Source organism: Octodon degus, unplaced genomic scaffold (assembly GCF_000260255.1).
Source record: "Octodon degus isolate 3935 unplaced genomic scaffold, OctDeg1.0 scaffold00083, whole genome shotgun sequence".
Classification (NCBI taxonomy): Eukaryota; Metazoa; Chordata; class Mammalia; order Rodentia; family Octodontidae; genus Octodon; species Octodon degus.
Genome location: NW_004524659.1, coordinates 9,243,428 through 9,260,130, shown reverse-complemented (window position 1 = coordinate 9,260,130; position 16,703 = coordinate 9,243,428). Strand labels below are relative to the sequence as shown.

The 16,703-nt window shown below is 40.9% G+C and overlaps 1 protein-coding gene and 1 pseudogene across 1 annotated transcript in view; one reads left to right on the top strand and one right to left on the bottom strand.

Moving 5' to 3' along the window:
• The window catches only part of LOC111818207 (zinc finger protein 14 homolog), a 117,291-nt gene extending 107,509 nt beyond the window's left edge, over positions 1-9,782 (bottom strand). Inside the window, exons 1-2 of the mRNA XM_023721453.1 lie at positions 9,750-9,782; positions 2,927-3,012 (exon numbers count right to left, since the gene is read on the bottom strand). Of these exons, the coding sequence (XP_023577221.1) occupies positions 2,927-2,935 (9 nt within the window). The 5' untranslated portion in view covers positions 2,936-3,012; positions 9,750-9,782. The remainder of the gene's footprint in view (positions 1-2,926; positions 3,013-9,749) is intronic.
• LOC101587061 lies at positions 3,669-4,641 on the top strand (annotated as a pseudogene).
• Positions 9,783-16,703: the final 6,921 nt, after the last annotated feature.

The following is a 16,703-nucleotide window of genomic DNA, read 5'->3' as shown; positions in this document are numbered from 1 at the left end:
CTTGAGCTCACTTTGTAGCCCAGGCTGGCCTGGAACACAGTGATTTTCCTGCCTCAGCCTCCTGAGTGCTGGGATTACAGGCATGCACCACCATACCCAGCAAATTTAGATGTTTGAATTCAGTTTGATCTCAAGTCTTCTCTAACTCTTGTCATCCATAATAGATAATATATGTGTATTTAAATAATCTTATTCTTTACTATTTTCCCTCATTAAACATCTTTTCTCACTTTTAAACTGTAGGATACTAAAATATGAAGACATAATGAAAAGTGTACCTTGGATCAATAATTTTCAAGAAAGTGTGATATTTGTGTCCCCCAGAAGATATCTGGCCATGGATACAGTTTTGGTTATCACAGCTAGTGTGGAATGGGTGACTGTTACAGGTGCCTAGTGAGTAGAGGTCATACTCACTGTAGGATATTAGACGTAGTACAATGCACAAGACAGTCCCCTATAATAAAGGATTCTCTGACTCAAAATGTCAATAGTTTCAAGGTTGAGAAATACTGCTCTAGGCCAGCACATCCTGTAAAATATACACAATGAATTTCATTCCTGGCATTTTTCTCTATGGTAGAAAATTAGAGATGATCCTTAACTATTTGCAGCTCTATTCTGATTACTATCTAGTCATCCTATTGCTGATGTAACAATCTTCTGCCATTAAAAGCATTATTAGGCAAATAGCTGACATTAGACAAATGAGACTGACAGCAATTTATTTAGTCACACATACTCACAACCTAAGGGAAGATGTCACACATCACACAAGGCCACAGAGGCTGCACTCAGGAACAGAGAAAACAAGGGGTTGTGAGAGGCAGGCTTTGAAAGAAAATTAAATGTTCCCTGGTTCCCAGAGGAAGACATGACTAGCTTGTCTGAATAATTATATGGGCTGCTGGGGTAGTGAAAACAATTAGGTTAAAGACTAGGAGGATGTAACTGGCTTAGCACATAGGGGAACTAGGAGGAAAGAAAGCCTTTTCCATTGAAGAGGCACATCTGGCGAAAACAGGGTTCTCACAGGTTAGGCCCCTAAAGGCTTGGCACACATGTCAAGGCAGCACACAGCACTTTAGCTTTTACCATATAATAAGGCCCTCATCATATCTCTACATAACCCACTCGATCCTAAAAGCCTTATACAACATAAGATCGCAACATGTAAAGAAACTAAGATCAGTCAACACTAAATCCCTATTACTTAAAAAACTCATCTGTGGAGTTTACAGTTTCCCCATAATGTGTCAAACAGTATAAATGCTCTTTCATTACACAACAGGTCTTCAAGGAAAGCTCAAAAAAGATATCTCACATTTAACAACAGCAATCCATTCCTAAAAACCACACCATTTTAATACGTTATAAACTATATGCCTCTTTTTTCTTCATTGAATTATTATCCATTATGTGTTAATTCTAACCCTTCAAGTAGCTTTACATTTTCCTTCAATATAGGCTACACAATGGATCAGTGCACTGGCGATATGTTTGGTGGTAGTACTTTCATTGTTTCTTACTAATTTCATTTATCTCACTTGCTTTGAAACTTTTTCCACACTTTCCTTTAATTTTTCAACTTTTCTTTTCAGTACTGGAGATTGAACCCCAGTCCTTTGTACTGAGCTACATCCCTAATCCACCTTTGATCTTTTATTTTTGAGACAGGGTCACACTAAGTTGCTAAATTGTCCAGGCTATGCTCAAATTTGTGATCCTGCTACCCTAGCCTCTCAAAGAGTGCTGGGATTACGAATATGCACCACCATACCTGGCCTTTTTCCAACATTTGAGGAACTCTATACTAGACCAAAAAAAAGAAAGCTAAACTACAGAAAAGCACTTCCAATGAGAACATAGCTCAACTTTACTACAATGCTCTGATGAATCTTCTATCACCAGCAGCACCAAATACATATCCTTATTATGATACATATAGTTCTGATGGTCTAGCAATTGTATTACGGAATATAACTAGATTCTTCCTAACACTGTTTTTGTTTTAAAAATACTGCATTCAACTACATGATCCACTTTATTATAAAGTTCTAAAAATAAGCAAAATTAATTTATGGCATTCAAAGTCAAGACATTAATTACATTTGAGATGGGTAAGTAAGGATGACTGAAGGGGGAAATACATGAGGTACTAGTAATATTCTTTTCTTGACCTGGAAGTACAGCTGCACTATTTAACTTAAGGAAATTCATTCAGTTACATTCTTTTCTATTTTTGTCTCTTTAGATAGGGTTTCACTAATGCAGTTCAGGCTGGTCTTGAGCTCAATTTGTAGCCCACACTGGTCAACAACAATCCTCCTGGCTCAGCCTCCAGAGTGTTGGGATACCAACATACACCACCACAGCCAACTATACAGCTATACTCTCAAGATTCATAAACTTTTCTGTATATAGCATATACCCCAGCGAAACACTGAAAACATTTTGTTTTAAATGAGATGCTGTGTAATGAGTACACATATTTTTTTCTACATAAAACTAGATCAAAAGTCACTGTACTAAGAGCTGCTTGTAAGTATGGCTTAGTGGTAGACCATTTGTCTTTCAGAATGTATGAGGCCCTGGGTTTGATTCTCTCTCCCCTCAATAAATCACTGTATTGACAGAAATATATTTTTCTGGAATTAAGTACTAAAATAAAGTTCTTCCATTAGAATATTCTGACAGAGAGACCTTCTGCAAGAATGTCTATATTCGTCTCAAGGCATTTCACTTTTGCAGAAGAAAGGAAAGATTATCAATGAGCTATCTATCCCTAATCTCAGGAATGGCAAAACTGGAACAGGCTCTTTTATATAGTTTGGATAAAATGGAAAGTTCAGGGAAACTAACAAATATGCACACATCATCTAGAGATTGACAATATTTAAAAAAATAAAAACCACCATTAACTTACATCAGCCATGGTTTTAGAACCCCAAGAACTAGTCAGTCTTCTTTAATATTTCTTTGTTGGAGAACTGCAGAGTTGATAAACCTGAGCTGAAAAAGAAAAAAAACAGCCATGATTCCAAGTACCACGCAGCAGGTAAATAAATAAATAGAAGGCTACGAAGCTAGATTACTTAAGAGTACTCCAAACGACTTATATTGACATGAGCATTTTTTTTCTTTTTCATTTCTTTTTCCAAACTAGTCCCCATTACTATATGCACACTTATCCTATACTCTTATAAAACTGAAGTGGAGTATGGGGGTGGGGGGAACCCATGCTCTGGAGAAATGCAAGTTGGCCCTGATGGACTTGATATAGAAGCCCCAGATACCTCTATATGAGCATTTCTGACCACGTTTCCATTTAGCAATGTTGCTCAAGTGCTGAAACTGAACCAGAGTTTTTCTAAAGACAACAACTAAAAAATCATACAGATTGGCCCTGGCACCTACTTCTATGATAAGGCCACTCTGCCCTTCTCTTGCTAGGACAACTCCCCACTCCAATTTCCCAATCAGAACATTTCAGACCATTTTCAGACACCCTTTACAACTCCCTTTTTGAGTGTTCAACCGGGGAGGTGTGGATTCACAATCACTGAATTGAGCCAATAACATTCACTGAAAATCCTTATGTGGCTCTCTGCTCCTGCAAGTCCGACGATAGTTGATCTTCTTGTGCAACCAGCAGTGATCCAGACAAGATGGTAAAGGTCGGAGTGAACGGATCCATACTGGATGCCTGGTCACCAGGGCTGCTTTTAACTCTGGCAAGGTGGATGCTGTGGCCACCAGTGACCCTTTTACTGACCTCAGCTACATGGTCTACATGTTCCAATATGATTCCACCCATGGCAAGTTCCATGGCACTGTCAAAGCTGAGAACGGGAAGCTTGTCATCAACAGAAAGGCCATCACCATCTTCCAAGAGCAAGATCCTGCCAACATCAAGTGGGGTGATGCTGGTGCTGAGTACGTGGCGGAGTCCACTGGTGTCTCCACTACCATGCAGAAGGCTGGGGCTCACCTGAAGGGTGGTGCCAAAAGAGTCATCATCTCTGCCCCTTCTGCCGATGCCCCCATGTTTGTGATGGGTGTGAATCACAAGAAGTACAATTCCCTCAAGATTGTCAGCAACACTTCCTGTACCACCAACTGCTTAGCCCCACTGGCCAAGGTCATCCATGACAACTCATGACAACAATGCACACCATCACTACCACCCAGAAGACTGTGGACGGCCCCTCTGGGAAGCTGTGGCGTGATGGCCGTGGGGCTGCCCAGAACATCATCCCTGCATCCACTGGCACTGCCAAGGCTGTGGGCAAGGTCATCCTGGAGCTGAATGGGAAGCTCACAGGCATGGCCTTCCATGTGCCCACTCCCATTGTGTCAGTGGTGGATCTGACTTGCTGCCTGGAGAAAGCAGCTAAATACGACATCAAGAAGGTGGTGAAGCAGGCCTCCGATGGTCCTCTCAAAGGCATCCTGGGCTACACCGAGGACCAGGTTGTATCTTGCAACTTCAACAGTGACACCCACTCTTCCACCTTTGATGCTGGGGCTGGCATCACCCTCAATGATCACTTTGTGAAGCTCATTTCCTGGTATGACAATGAGTTCGGCTACAGCAACAGGATGGTGAACCTCATGGTCCACATGGCCTCCAAGGAGTAAGGAGCCCCGCCCCCACAGCACAGCAAGACCAGAGGGATGGAGAGGCCATGCTGTAGAAGTCACTGCCTTACTCAGCTGCCATATTGAGAATCTCCCCCTCACAGCTTCCATCCCAGGCCCCCTAGAAGGGGATGGGCCTTGGGATTCCTGGCTCACTGCCCTTGCACACCATCAATAAAGCCCCATTGTACCTAGGGGAAAAAAAAAGAAAAAAAAGAAAGAAAATCCTTATGTGACCAGTGCTTTTTACACTTGTCAACTGAAAGCTCCAGTTTTCTTATATGGTACAGTTCTACCCTCTCAACACACGGATGCTCAGGATTCAAATCACACAGAGGCTGACTTCTTTTGTTTTGAATTTACAATTCTCTCACTAAAAAGCTAGTTCTCCTTCAACTTTGGTCCTGGGCTCTGGAGGCAGAATTTTTACCTTACTGAGAGAACCCTAAATGTGGGCAGTTCTATTAAAAAGAGAAATGACCAATAACTTTTTGAAAATACCAAGCCTCAAAAGATGACAAAAACAGTGCTTTTCACCAATCATCCCTCCACAAAAATGTCACTTTAAACAACTGTCTAAATTGAAAATACATGTATCTTCACAACAGCTAAAGAAATCAGAGAGACCATAGTACCTGATTATATCATAATAATAAGAAAGAACATATTGAAAAATGTAAGAAGGATAGTTTTACAGAACCTGTTCTACCCTTTGCCCAATGCCAAGCAGCAGAGAAAAGAGACAGCTGTTGTCTAGGTGGAGGAAACAGAACAAAGTAAGCATGGAAGTTTGTCTTGGTCCCCAACACTAGGCCCCCCCCCCAGCACTTGTCAGACCCTCATGGCCCCAGACTGTAGTACAGTAGCCCACAGCCCCAGGTTTCAGGATTGCATAGTAAAGTTGATCCTTAATCTGCATCAGCACCAGGCCAGTGTTAGCACTGCTGGCCTCTGCAGCACATGCAGACTTCAGCAGCATGTAGGACACAGCAGCTCCTGGATTCTTCCATAATCATATGGGAAATGTAAATTCAAACCACAATGATGTTGTCATTTCATATATGCTAGAATAGCTATTAGCAAAAAGACAACAGACAACAAATGTTAGAAAGGATATGCAGAAGAAAAAATTCATGGGCATATAAGCAGGAATAGCCATTATGGGACTCTATGGAGATATAAATAGAAGTTAAAAATAAAAGTACTTCATGAACCAGCAACTATATACATGCATAAGTACTACACACACACACACACACACACACACACACACACACATTTACATTAATTTGATAACAAGGACTCACCATATAGCGCAAACCCCTGGATTCAAGCAATCTTTGATCAGCCTCCCTAATGGCTGGGATTATAGGTACATACCACTGTGCCTAGCTCATGGGTATATATTTAAAAGAAAAAAAAATAGTATATTGAAGAGATAGCTGCATCCCATGTTTATTGTAGTATTATTCACATAAGTCAAGATATGAAATGAGCCGGGGAGGTGGCTCAGTGGAATAAGCACTTCCCTGGCAAATGCAAGGGCCTGAGTTCAATCCCCGGTTCTGGAAAAAAAAGATATGAAATCAACTGAAGTGTCAACAGATGAATAGATTTAAAGGGGAATCTTTACAGTCTTAGGATGTTTACAAGGAAAGAACCCTGGCTCCCTGCTAAGTTGTTTAAACTTTCAAACTTCTCAAGTTGATACAAGGTATCAACCTACTCAGTATACTTACAAAGGTATGGCAAAAGTTGCTGATGTGTTTTACAGACGGAAAGCAGTCATATGTCAACTTTCTTTCTCATCTTCCTAACAAATGGGTCCATTTTGCTTCTGAATCAGTCTTTAGCTAGCGTGCCTATAAAGCTTGCCAACAGCTTTTGGGGTCTCTTGTCCCTCTAGTCTCATTTTGCATTTACTATCATCAAAATTAAAATTTTAAGCCAGGTATGATGGCACATACATATAATTCCAGCTCTTTGAAAATCAAAGGAGGAAGGATTGCAAGTTCAAGCCTAGCCTTGGCAATTTAATCAAGACCCTCTCTCTAAAGTAAAAAAAAAAAAAAAAAAAAAAAAGGCTTGGAATGTAGATCAGTGAAAGGGCTCTGAGTTCAATTATAAATATATCAATGAATCAGTCAAATTAGGACAAAAACTGTGAGGTGAACACAGCAGCACATGCCAGAGACTGGGGTACTGACCAGTCCAGAGTTTGAGGCCAACCTGGACAACAGAGCAAGACCCTGTCTAAATTAATTAATTAAAATAAGACCCAACTCTTTATAGTCTAAAATAATTTACTTTCATAAAGATCTCACAGCTTCACTATAATCTGGAGCTAACATATTATCACAAAAATTGGTATTTCTATTCTCTCCTGTGACAGATTATTAAGAAAAGGGTTATTTTTTAAGTATACATAAAAATGTGATTGGGTATACTGTTACAACTACTAATATACATTTTGCTGTCAGACTATAAGGGTAGAAAAATCTCATCTCTAATCGTTATTAACTCTGTAATCTTACATAGTCTTGCTTTTCTCCTATATAAAATGGTAATAATTAATTTCTACCTCAAAGAGTTATGAGGACTAAATATACTACATATAGAACACTTAAAGTAGCAAATAAACATTTAATAAGTCAGTTATAACACTTAAGATAAAAATACCACTACCCTTCCTCACAGAGAAAATTCTCTTTGGCTTTTCCCCCCTCTCCCAAAAACAGGGCTTCTAGCTGGGCATAGGGGCACCTGCCTATAATCCCAACACTCTGAGGGGCAGACGCTAGATGGTTTTGAGCTCAAGACACTAAGCCCAACTTAGCCAGATTGTGTCTCAAACCAAAAACATTAAAAAGGGCTGGGGATGTAGCTTACTGGGTAAGCTTTATGTTCAGTCTCCAGTACTGCAAGAAAAAAAAGCCTCCTCAGGCTTGCTTTTTCTTACAGAGTTAATTAACAAACTGTAAAACATCACTTTAATAGGTAGTTCTTCATTATCAGTAATTTACAAAACGATACATGAATGGATAAAGCAAATGTGGTAAAATAGAATTTTTAGATCTGTGTGATGCGGAAAAACATGGAATTACCATGTAATAATAACAAATCTACTGAACACACTATTACATGTCAAGCATTATCTATGTATTTTATTGTTTATTCTCATGTTTTGGTGCTGGCAATCAAACCCAGAGCAAAGCTAGGCAAGTGCCATACCACAGAGCTATACCCACAGCCCCAAGTTTTACAATATTCATTTTTTATAATAATCTTACATAGTAGATTCTACAATTATTCTCATTTTACACATGATAGAACTGTAGGATGAAGAGCTTACCCAACCCTCAGTGGCAGGTTTACTGCTTGAACTCTGGTGATTTGGCTCCATAACACACACTACTGTCACCATAATAAACTGCCTCCTCGAAGAACACATAAATATGTGGTCCTAAATCAACTCATGCTGTTGGAAAGTTTAAACCATTTTTCAAATTTTCACTGTCTTCCCTCCCTTGTAAGAGGTCCTTCCCTTGCTAACAATTTACAGACCTCTCCACTAAAAACCCTATCACATTAACCTTCCTAGCGCATCTCAAAAGCGTAAGTCCTTGTCACCAGTCATACCATTCCCTATCTCTTCCTGCTTTGAATTCAGGGCAGCAGAGAGCAAAGTCATCTAGACCATGAAACCATCTAGACTTTAATCTTCTCTCCAAATTACAAGTTAAAATATAACTGTAAAGTTAGCCTCTTTCCAGGTTTACCTGTAGACCATCCACAAGATTCCAAAGACACAGCTCACAGGAGAAATCTAATGCCTGTCAACTGCTCATGTAAACACCTACCGGAGAGGAGGATGTGTATAGAATCTACCTTCACTCCCCATCATTCACTGGGAAAAAAGGCTAAAACACCCGTTCACTGGACAGGTCTTTTCAGGTACTAAAGGCTAAGCTAAGCCAACTCAACACTAACTGAAACAAGCTTATAAAATGTGACAAAACTATATTCAATGATTCACAGACAGGAATGAAATGCTACATGAACGACTGGGCTACAATGAGCTAAAAGGAGGAAAAGAACTCTTTTGTAATGGGTTGAGTGTCAGCTAGAGGATTTTAAGAGGACCCACCTATCCACAACGAGTATCTGGAATGGCTGCTGTTTCTGAAATGTGACGGGGAGATGGCAGAAATAAACTGCAACGCTATCCTGAGTGTTATCACGAGAGTGGTTTAGGAAACCAAGAATTCCCAGTAGTACAATTAAAATACCAAAGCAAGTCTGGAGCATCATTGGTAAGAAATCTCTAATCTATGGAAGTAGTTATGACATTTAACATCTATGATATAACCTGCCAAGAAATAACGTTTTCTCTCAATTTTGCAGCTTTATCTGTCTCTTTTCTCTTAGCCTAATTAATAAAAGGGCTAGTGTTTCTCTTTTCGGTTCGTGATTTTCACTCTTCCATAGAAAAGGAAAGCAAATGTTTGCGTGCCTGAAAAATAAAAATTACATTTCAGGGAACAAAAAGGCAACTAATTTTGACTTTTTTTTTAACGAATGTAAGAACAATCATTGATTTCTCTTCCTAAGTATCAGCAAGATTGGAAAAGAGTGAAAACCCCAACAGGGCGGCCTCTCCTTGGTGCCTCGTCTACAAGATTCGCAACACACATCCCCGCTATCACAGTTGCTCCATCTTCCACACATACAGCCCGCTGGAATTAGGGTGCCGAGGGTAAAGCTGGCACTTCCCAGTATCCGGAAAAAAGGCCAGAGAACCGGAAGGCTGGACTGAAACCTGTGTCCCAGTTCCCTAAGTTCGTGGGCCGAGAGAGCGGCTAAGGTGCGCAGTCGCTCTCAGAATTGTGTCTTTTTGTTTGGGGGCTCTCGCTCTGAGGTTCATACATCTAACTCGGAGCCATTCCGGGCCTCTGGGCCTTGAAGCGGGCGAGCAGAGGCCGCAGGAGGGCACCCGGTGATCAGTGAGAGCCACAAATTCCAGTCCTTGCAAGCCGACTGACACACAAGTCCGCGCCGCCCCCGCGCCACCCCCGCGCCCATTTCCTCAATGCATAAGACCAACTCACCTCCCAAGCGGACAGCAGCAAGAAAGCCGGAAGGAAACCGCGCGGGGGCTCGTGGGAAATGTAGTCCACTACCGGGCCGGCTGCGAGGAGTGCGCAAGCGTGGATGTCAGAACGTGGGGACGACCCCCAGGCTCCGTTTTAGCGCGTGAGGCGGAGGTTGCAGATTTATTTTTTGTTTTGGGTTTTGTTTTTTTTTTTGTTTTTGTTTTGTTTTGTTTTTGTCTGATAATATGGTTTGAACATCGGACTTTTACACTGGCCTACATCCTCCATTCCTTATTTTTATTTTATTTTTTTTTTTGAGACAGGATCTCCCCAAGTAACCAAATCGCCCTGTAGGGCTCCAACTTGTGATGCTTCTGCCTCAGCCTCCAAGAGTGCTAGAATTGCAGGTCTGCGCCACCACGCTCCGCTGAGTTCGATTTTTATATCGTTTCTCTACTAAGGCTTAGAAAAAACTCATGCCACGAGCAGATGCTTAGTAACGAATGAGAGGGTTGAGCACACAGCACGTGCTAATATGTCTGTAATGTAATAATCCACTGATGATTCTTACCAAAATCAGTTATTACTATTGTAGCTATTTTGACTTGCCAATTCCACTATTACTTCTACATTTATGTGATGGCATCCTATGAAAGGTAGCTCTTACATCCTGAAATAAGCTACTAGTTTATTCAATGGTTTTACTGAACCCGTTACTGTTATTACATGTTTTGAATCTCAGATTGTACGAGATTTGTCTAGTAGGTGTTCCTTCAGACTGATTCTGTGACCTTTTAACATGTTGTAATCATTCTGTGAGCATGTATCTACTTTTTACCTCCACAAAATATTTCCAGGCCCTTCTCATATCTGTCCAGCCTGCCCTCCTACTCTATATGCTATTTCTACAAAGAGCCTTAGTCCTCGGATGTGGGTGCTATTTATCCGTATTGCTGCTGGGATGTCATTGCTTCTCTGTTATCTTTGTTAGGAAATTGTATGTCTAAGAAGTAGCAGCTTTGTAATTGCTGTAGATTATAACTAGAGTTATTTGTAAATATTGTTATACTTTTTTTTAAAAAAAGTTTACATCAATCTTATTTGTTTACATGTTTGTTTTCTTCTTTGTCCTGAGAGAATATGTCAGGTTGTCTTCAAAAAATCTTTGGGGTGCCAGGCATGGTGACATGCATTTGTAATCCCAGCACATGGGAGACTGAGGCAGGAGGATTGCTGTGAACTGGACTACAAAGGAAATTCAAGGCCAGTCTGAACTATAAAAGGAGAACCTGTCTCAAAAAGAAAAAAAAAAGTTTCAGGTTTATTTTCCCATTCTAGTGTGACAGAAATTCTTGTTTTTGCTTAAATTACATTTTAGGGTTACTTCTCTTCTTTGTTGATTTTTTTTTTTCTTGAGACTGGGTCTCAGTGTGATCCTCCTGCCTCAGACTCCCAGGTGCTGCTTGCAGGCACGGGCTACAACATACCGCTGTTTGATATTTATTTTAAAAATACTATCATGGTCTTGAAGATAAAAACATATAATAAGGTGTACTCAGAGAAGCATCATTTCTCCATATCGCTTACTAGAAGTCCATTGTTTTAGTCAGGGTTTTACTAGAGGAACAGATATAATATAAGATGTACCAGTCACAGAGTGGGATGAAGTATGTCAAGAGTGTCTGCATACCACAGACTGAAGGATTCAGTCCCAAGGTCTGAAGCTCCCTGCAGTGTTCCCTCTCTAACAGTTTCTACTGGTCCCTAATGGTCTTTAATGGTCAGCTGTTGGGTCTGCAATGGAAGACTGAAGAATCTGCTATGGGAAGCTAAAAGATCCAAGCTGGAGGCCGTAGAGTCTGCACTAGAAGTCAGGAGGTAAAGTTCAAGCTGACTGTGAAGACTGAAAAGTTCCTCAGAGGAAGTGGAATGCCGAATTCTTCCTCAACCCCTTTATGTCCCCTTTTTGTGCTGAGTTACTCTGGGGTGGGGCCCTCACAGCCCACAGTGTGGAACTGCCAAGTGATCCAGCCAAATTAACACAATGTATCGACCACTACAATCCACCCCTTGTCAACTTGGCAACTAGACATATTTCTTTAAGCCAGTCTCCAGATACAGAGATATGCATATAATTGTGTCTAACATTGTTAGAACTATACTGTCCTGTGTATGAACAGAAACACACTAATACCCTTAGCAAAATAGAAGGTGAATTTTCTTTGCTTGATGCTTATACTTAAACATTAACATAGGTTTAATAATCCTTAAGAACTGGTACTAAATCTTAAATCTATCCATATTATATTATAACATAACTATATATGAGAGAGAGGTGAAGTAGTACAATTATAATCCCCTTTTCTGTAGCTCATTATGGGGTTGTAGATGGTATTTAGAACTAGCCTCTTCTACTACCCATTCTGTACTCCCTTGGCCCTCAGCAAGAACCTCATCAGGTCTTGGTTCTTTCCCTGATGGAGTGACTCATACCTTCATTCCTGAAGGCTCTGGACCATTTGTCATTGTGCCTGTATTAGGTTGTTGTAGCTTCTCATTCACCTTAATAAAAAGGCATGGCAACACTAAGAGGTGCCCCAAGGGAGCTTATGCACTCCATGTATAGTCTTCCTTCTTTAACAAACTATTTTTATTCAAATCAGTGAGAGCTAAGGATGGTGAGTTCTCCTGTGCTCTGTCCGCACACATGCACAACTAGTGGTACATTTGCTGAAGCTGTGGACTTGACCAATGTTGAATGGCTCACATCTACCACTCTGAAGTTTTGTTGCCTTAAAAATCTATGCTTTAGGGCTGGGGAGATAGCTCAGTGGCACAGTGCCTGTCTGGCAAGTACAAGGCTATGGGTTCAATTCCCGGAACCAGATAAAAATAAAACATAAATCTGTGCTTTGCTTGTTTCTCCATAGCTAAGACAACTGCTGACCATTTTACTGTCTCAATAGTCTGACTTGTTGTACAATGAAGAGAAAACCAAAAATTATATATATATATGTATATATATATATATATATATATATATATATATGATAGTTAAAATAATTACACTACTAATTTCTCTTAGTTCACTGAAAAGTTTGTGCTAATACTGTTTGGACTATTAAATGCCAGTATCGTGTGTTCTGAGTAAGTAAATTAAGAATGTCAGTGCACAATGTATTAACTACTGTTACCCTCCTATCATCTTGTTTTGACTTTTTTTTACATTATTTGCCCACATGGAGAGTCCTATCCACATACCTCTTCCCCAAATATCCTTGTCACCAGTTTTCCAATCATATTTCTTCCAAGTTCCTGACCATTCGGCCAGACCATTGATACGGCCCATGAGTCAGTATACAGTCTCATATGTGGCCATTTCTTTCTCTAGGAGAAATGTACTACCAGATGCACTGCCCGAAGTTCTGCCCACTGTGATGATTTCCCTCCAGCACTGTCCTTCAGTGACATATGAGAAAGCGGCTATAATGCTGCAGCTGTCCATTTGCAGGTGGTGCCTGCCTAGCGTGCAGAGCCATCTGTATACCAGGCCCTAGTCTTCTCTTCCTCTAACAGCTGATTATATGGTATACCCCACAATGCCATAGGTGCATGCTGGGAAACAGAAGGCAATATAGCAGGTGTAGGAGTCCTAGGTATCTGGGCAACTTCTTCATGTAATTTACTTGTACCCTCTGGACCTACCCTGGCTCTATCATGAATATACCACTTTCATTTAATGATGAACTGTTGCTGAGCATGTCCAACCTTATGACTTGATAGATAAGATAATATCCAGGCCATGATAGGCAACTCAGGTCTCATGGAGACCTGGTGTCCCATAGTCAAGTGTTCAGTTTCCGCGAAGGCCCCATAGCAGGCCAAGAGCTGTTTCTCAAAAGGAGAGTAGTCGTCTACAGATGATGGCAGAGCCTTGCTCCAAAATCCTAAAGGCCTCTGCTGCAATTCACCTATGGGGGCCTGCCAGAGATTCCAAACAGCATCCCTATCTACCACTGACACTTCAAGTACCATTGGATCTGCTGGATCGAATGGTCCTAGAGGCAGAGCAGCCTGGACAACAGCCTGGACCTGTTGCCGGGCTTTTTCCTGTTCTGAGCCCCACTCAAAATTAGCAGCTTTGTGAGTCACTCGGTAAATGGGTCAGAGTAAGATACCTAAGTGAGGAATATGTTGTATCCAAAATCCAAATATGTCTACTAGGTGCTGTGCCTCCTTTTTGGTGATGGAGGGAGCCAGATGCAGCAACTTATCTTTTACCTTAGAAGGAATATCTCTACATGCTCCACACCACTGGACTCCTAGAAACTTCACTGAGGTAGAAGGATCTTGAATTTTTGTGAGATTTATTTCCCATCCTCTGGCTTTCAAATGCTATACTAACAAATCCAAGGTGGTTGCCACCTCCTGCTTACTAGGCCCAACCAGCATACCATCAACAATGTAATGGGCCAGTATGATATCCTGAGGAAGAGAAAAGTGATCAAGGTCCCTATGAACTAAGTTGTAATACAGGGCTAGAGACTTAATATACTCTTGTGGTGAGACGGTGAAGGTATACTGTTGGCCTTGCCAGCTGAAAGCAAATTGTTTCTAATGGTCCTTATGGGTAGTTATGGAGAAGAGGACATCTGCCAAATCAACAGCTGCATACCAACTACCAGGGGATGTATTAATTTGCTCAAGTAAGGAAACCACATCTGGTACTGCAGCTGCAATTGGAATCATCACTTGATTCAGTTTGCAGTAATCTACCACCATTCTCCAAGACCCATCTGTCTTCTGCACAGGCCAAATGGGAGACTTAAATGGAAATGTGGCAGGAACCACCACATTTGCATCCTGCAAGTCCTTGATGGTGGCGCTAATCTGTGCAATCCCTCCAGAAAGGTGATACTGCTTTTGGTTCACTATTTTACTAGGCACGGGCAACTCTAATGACTTCCATTTGGCCTTTCCAACCATAATAGCCCTCACATGGCAGGTTAGGGAACCAATGTGAGGATTCTGCAAAGCACTAAGTATATCTATCACAATTACACATTCTGGAATAGGGGAAATAACGAAAGGATGGAGTTGAGGGCCTATTGGACCCACTGTGAGTTGGACCTTTGCTAAGACTCCATTGATCATCTGCCCTCTGTAGGCCCCTACTCTTACTGGAGGGCCTCTATGGTGTTTTGGATCCCCTGGAATCAGTGTCAGTTCAGAACCAGTGTCCAATAGTCCCTGAAATGTCTGATCATTCCGCTTACCCCAGTGTACAGTCACTCAGGCAAAAGGCCTTAGGTCCCTCTGGGGAAGGATAGGAGAAAGACTGACTGTACAAATTCTGGGGACATTAGGATCCTTCCTCAAGGAGACCTGGACTCTCCATCATTCAAGGGGTTTTGGGTCTGTAAACTGGCTCAAATCTGGAAACTGGCTGAGCGGCCATGATTGCCTATTACCATGCTTTGAAGGAGGTCTCTGCAACTTCAGCCTTGTGGCTAAAAGAGAGATTTTTTGTCAGAACACACTTAGACACTTTTAAATTTTTTATCTGAGTCTGGAGGCAGAAAATTGTATCCTCAAGCTCCTTATTTTCATTCATAAGTTTGTCCACTGAGGCTAAGACCAACCAACTGGTATTATTATATTCCCTACTCTGCCAAAGATACAAAATTTTCCTGCATGGAATCTCTAAATTCCTGACATCTCACAAGTAGTGAGTTAGGATAATTAAATGGATCTATATGGCATATTAGTTTTAAAACCTCATGCCAAGGAGTATCAATATGCTCCTTAAAACCAGAAGAGACCATAGTGTCTTCAGGTCTCATCAAATCTTGAAGCCAACTCCAGGAACTCTTAAGGCCATTAAAAAGTCCATCACTATATTCTATTTCTCTAGCCCCACTCCTGGTACCATATTCTATTTTAGTCAGGGTTTTACTGGAGGAACAGATATAATACAAGATATACCAGTCACAGAGTGGGATGAAGTATGCCAAGAGTGTCTGTACACCACAGACTGAAGGATTCAGTCCCAAGGTTGGAAGCTCACTGCAGTGTTTTATCTCTAACAGTCTCTAATGATCTCTAGTGGTCTCTCATGGTCTCTAACAGTCAGCCCTTGAGTTTGCAATGGAAGACTGAAGAATCTGCAACAGAAAGCTGAAGGACTCAAGCTGGAAGCTAAAGAGTCTGTGATGGAAGCCAGGAGAGAGAGTCCAAGATGACTGTGAAGACTGAAGTTCCTCCAACAAAGTGGAATGCCAGATTCTTCCTTAACCCCTTTATGTCCCCTTTTTGTGCTGAGTTACTCTGGGGTGGGGCCCTCACAGCCCACAGTGTGGAACTGCCAAGTGATCCAGTCAAATTGACAAAATGTATTGACCACTACATCCACATATATCTATTTTGAACTTGTTTTAATCATACATGGATAGAACTTTTGATTAGAGGGTTTTTTAGTATATTTTAGTATCTCATAGAAGCAGCCTCACAGATCCTGTTTCTGTTAATCATATTTGTGCATAAAACTGATAGTGCCACCACTGCATGGTTAATTCTTATGAAATAAAAAACTGGGTCTGGGGAGATAGCTCAGTGGAATAAGTCCCTGGTACCACAAAAACAAAACAAAACAAAACAAAAAAAAACACCTGAATTATCCTCTAGTGATTTTCCTTCCCCAAATCTTTTTTTCTTTATAGTCCTTATGAGTATCTGACATTTTCTTAATTAGATAGGTAACCATGGGCTATCTGCTTCTTAGATTTTTCTAGAGATTGGGGATCTTGTTTTTAATATTGAATATTATTTGCAGAGGCTGGAGCACAAAGTGGCATTCTGTGGGCATGCCAATACAAAAGTACTTGGCATACACTTTCATTAGCTCTTTTTTTTTTTTTTTTTTTTTTCAGAACTGGGGATTGAACTTAGACCCTTGCGCTTGCCATGGAA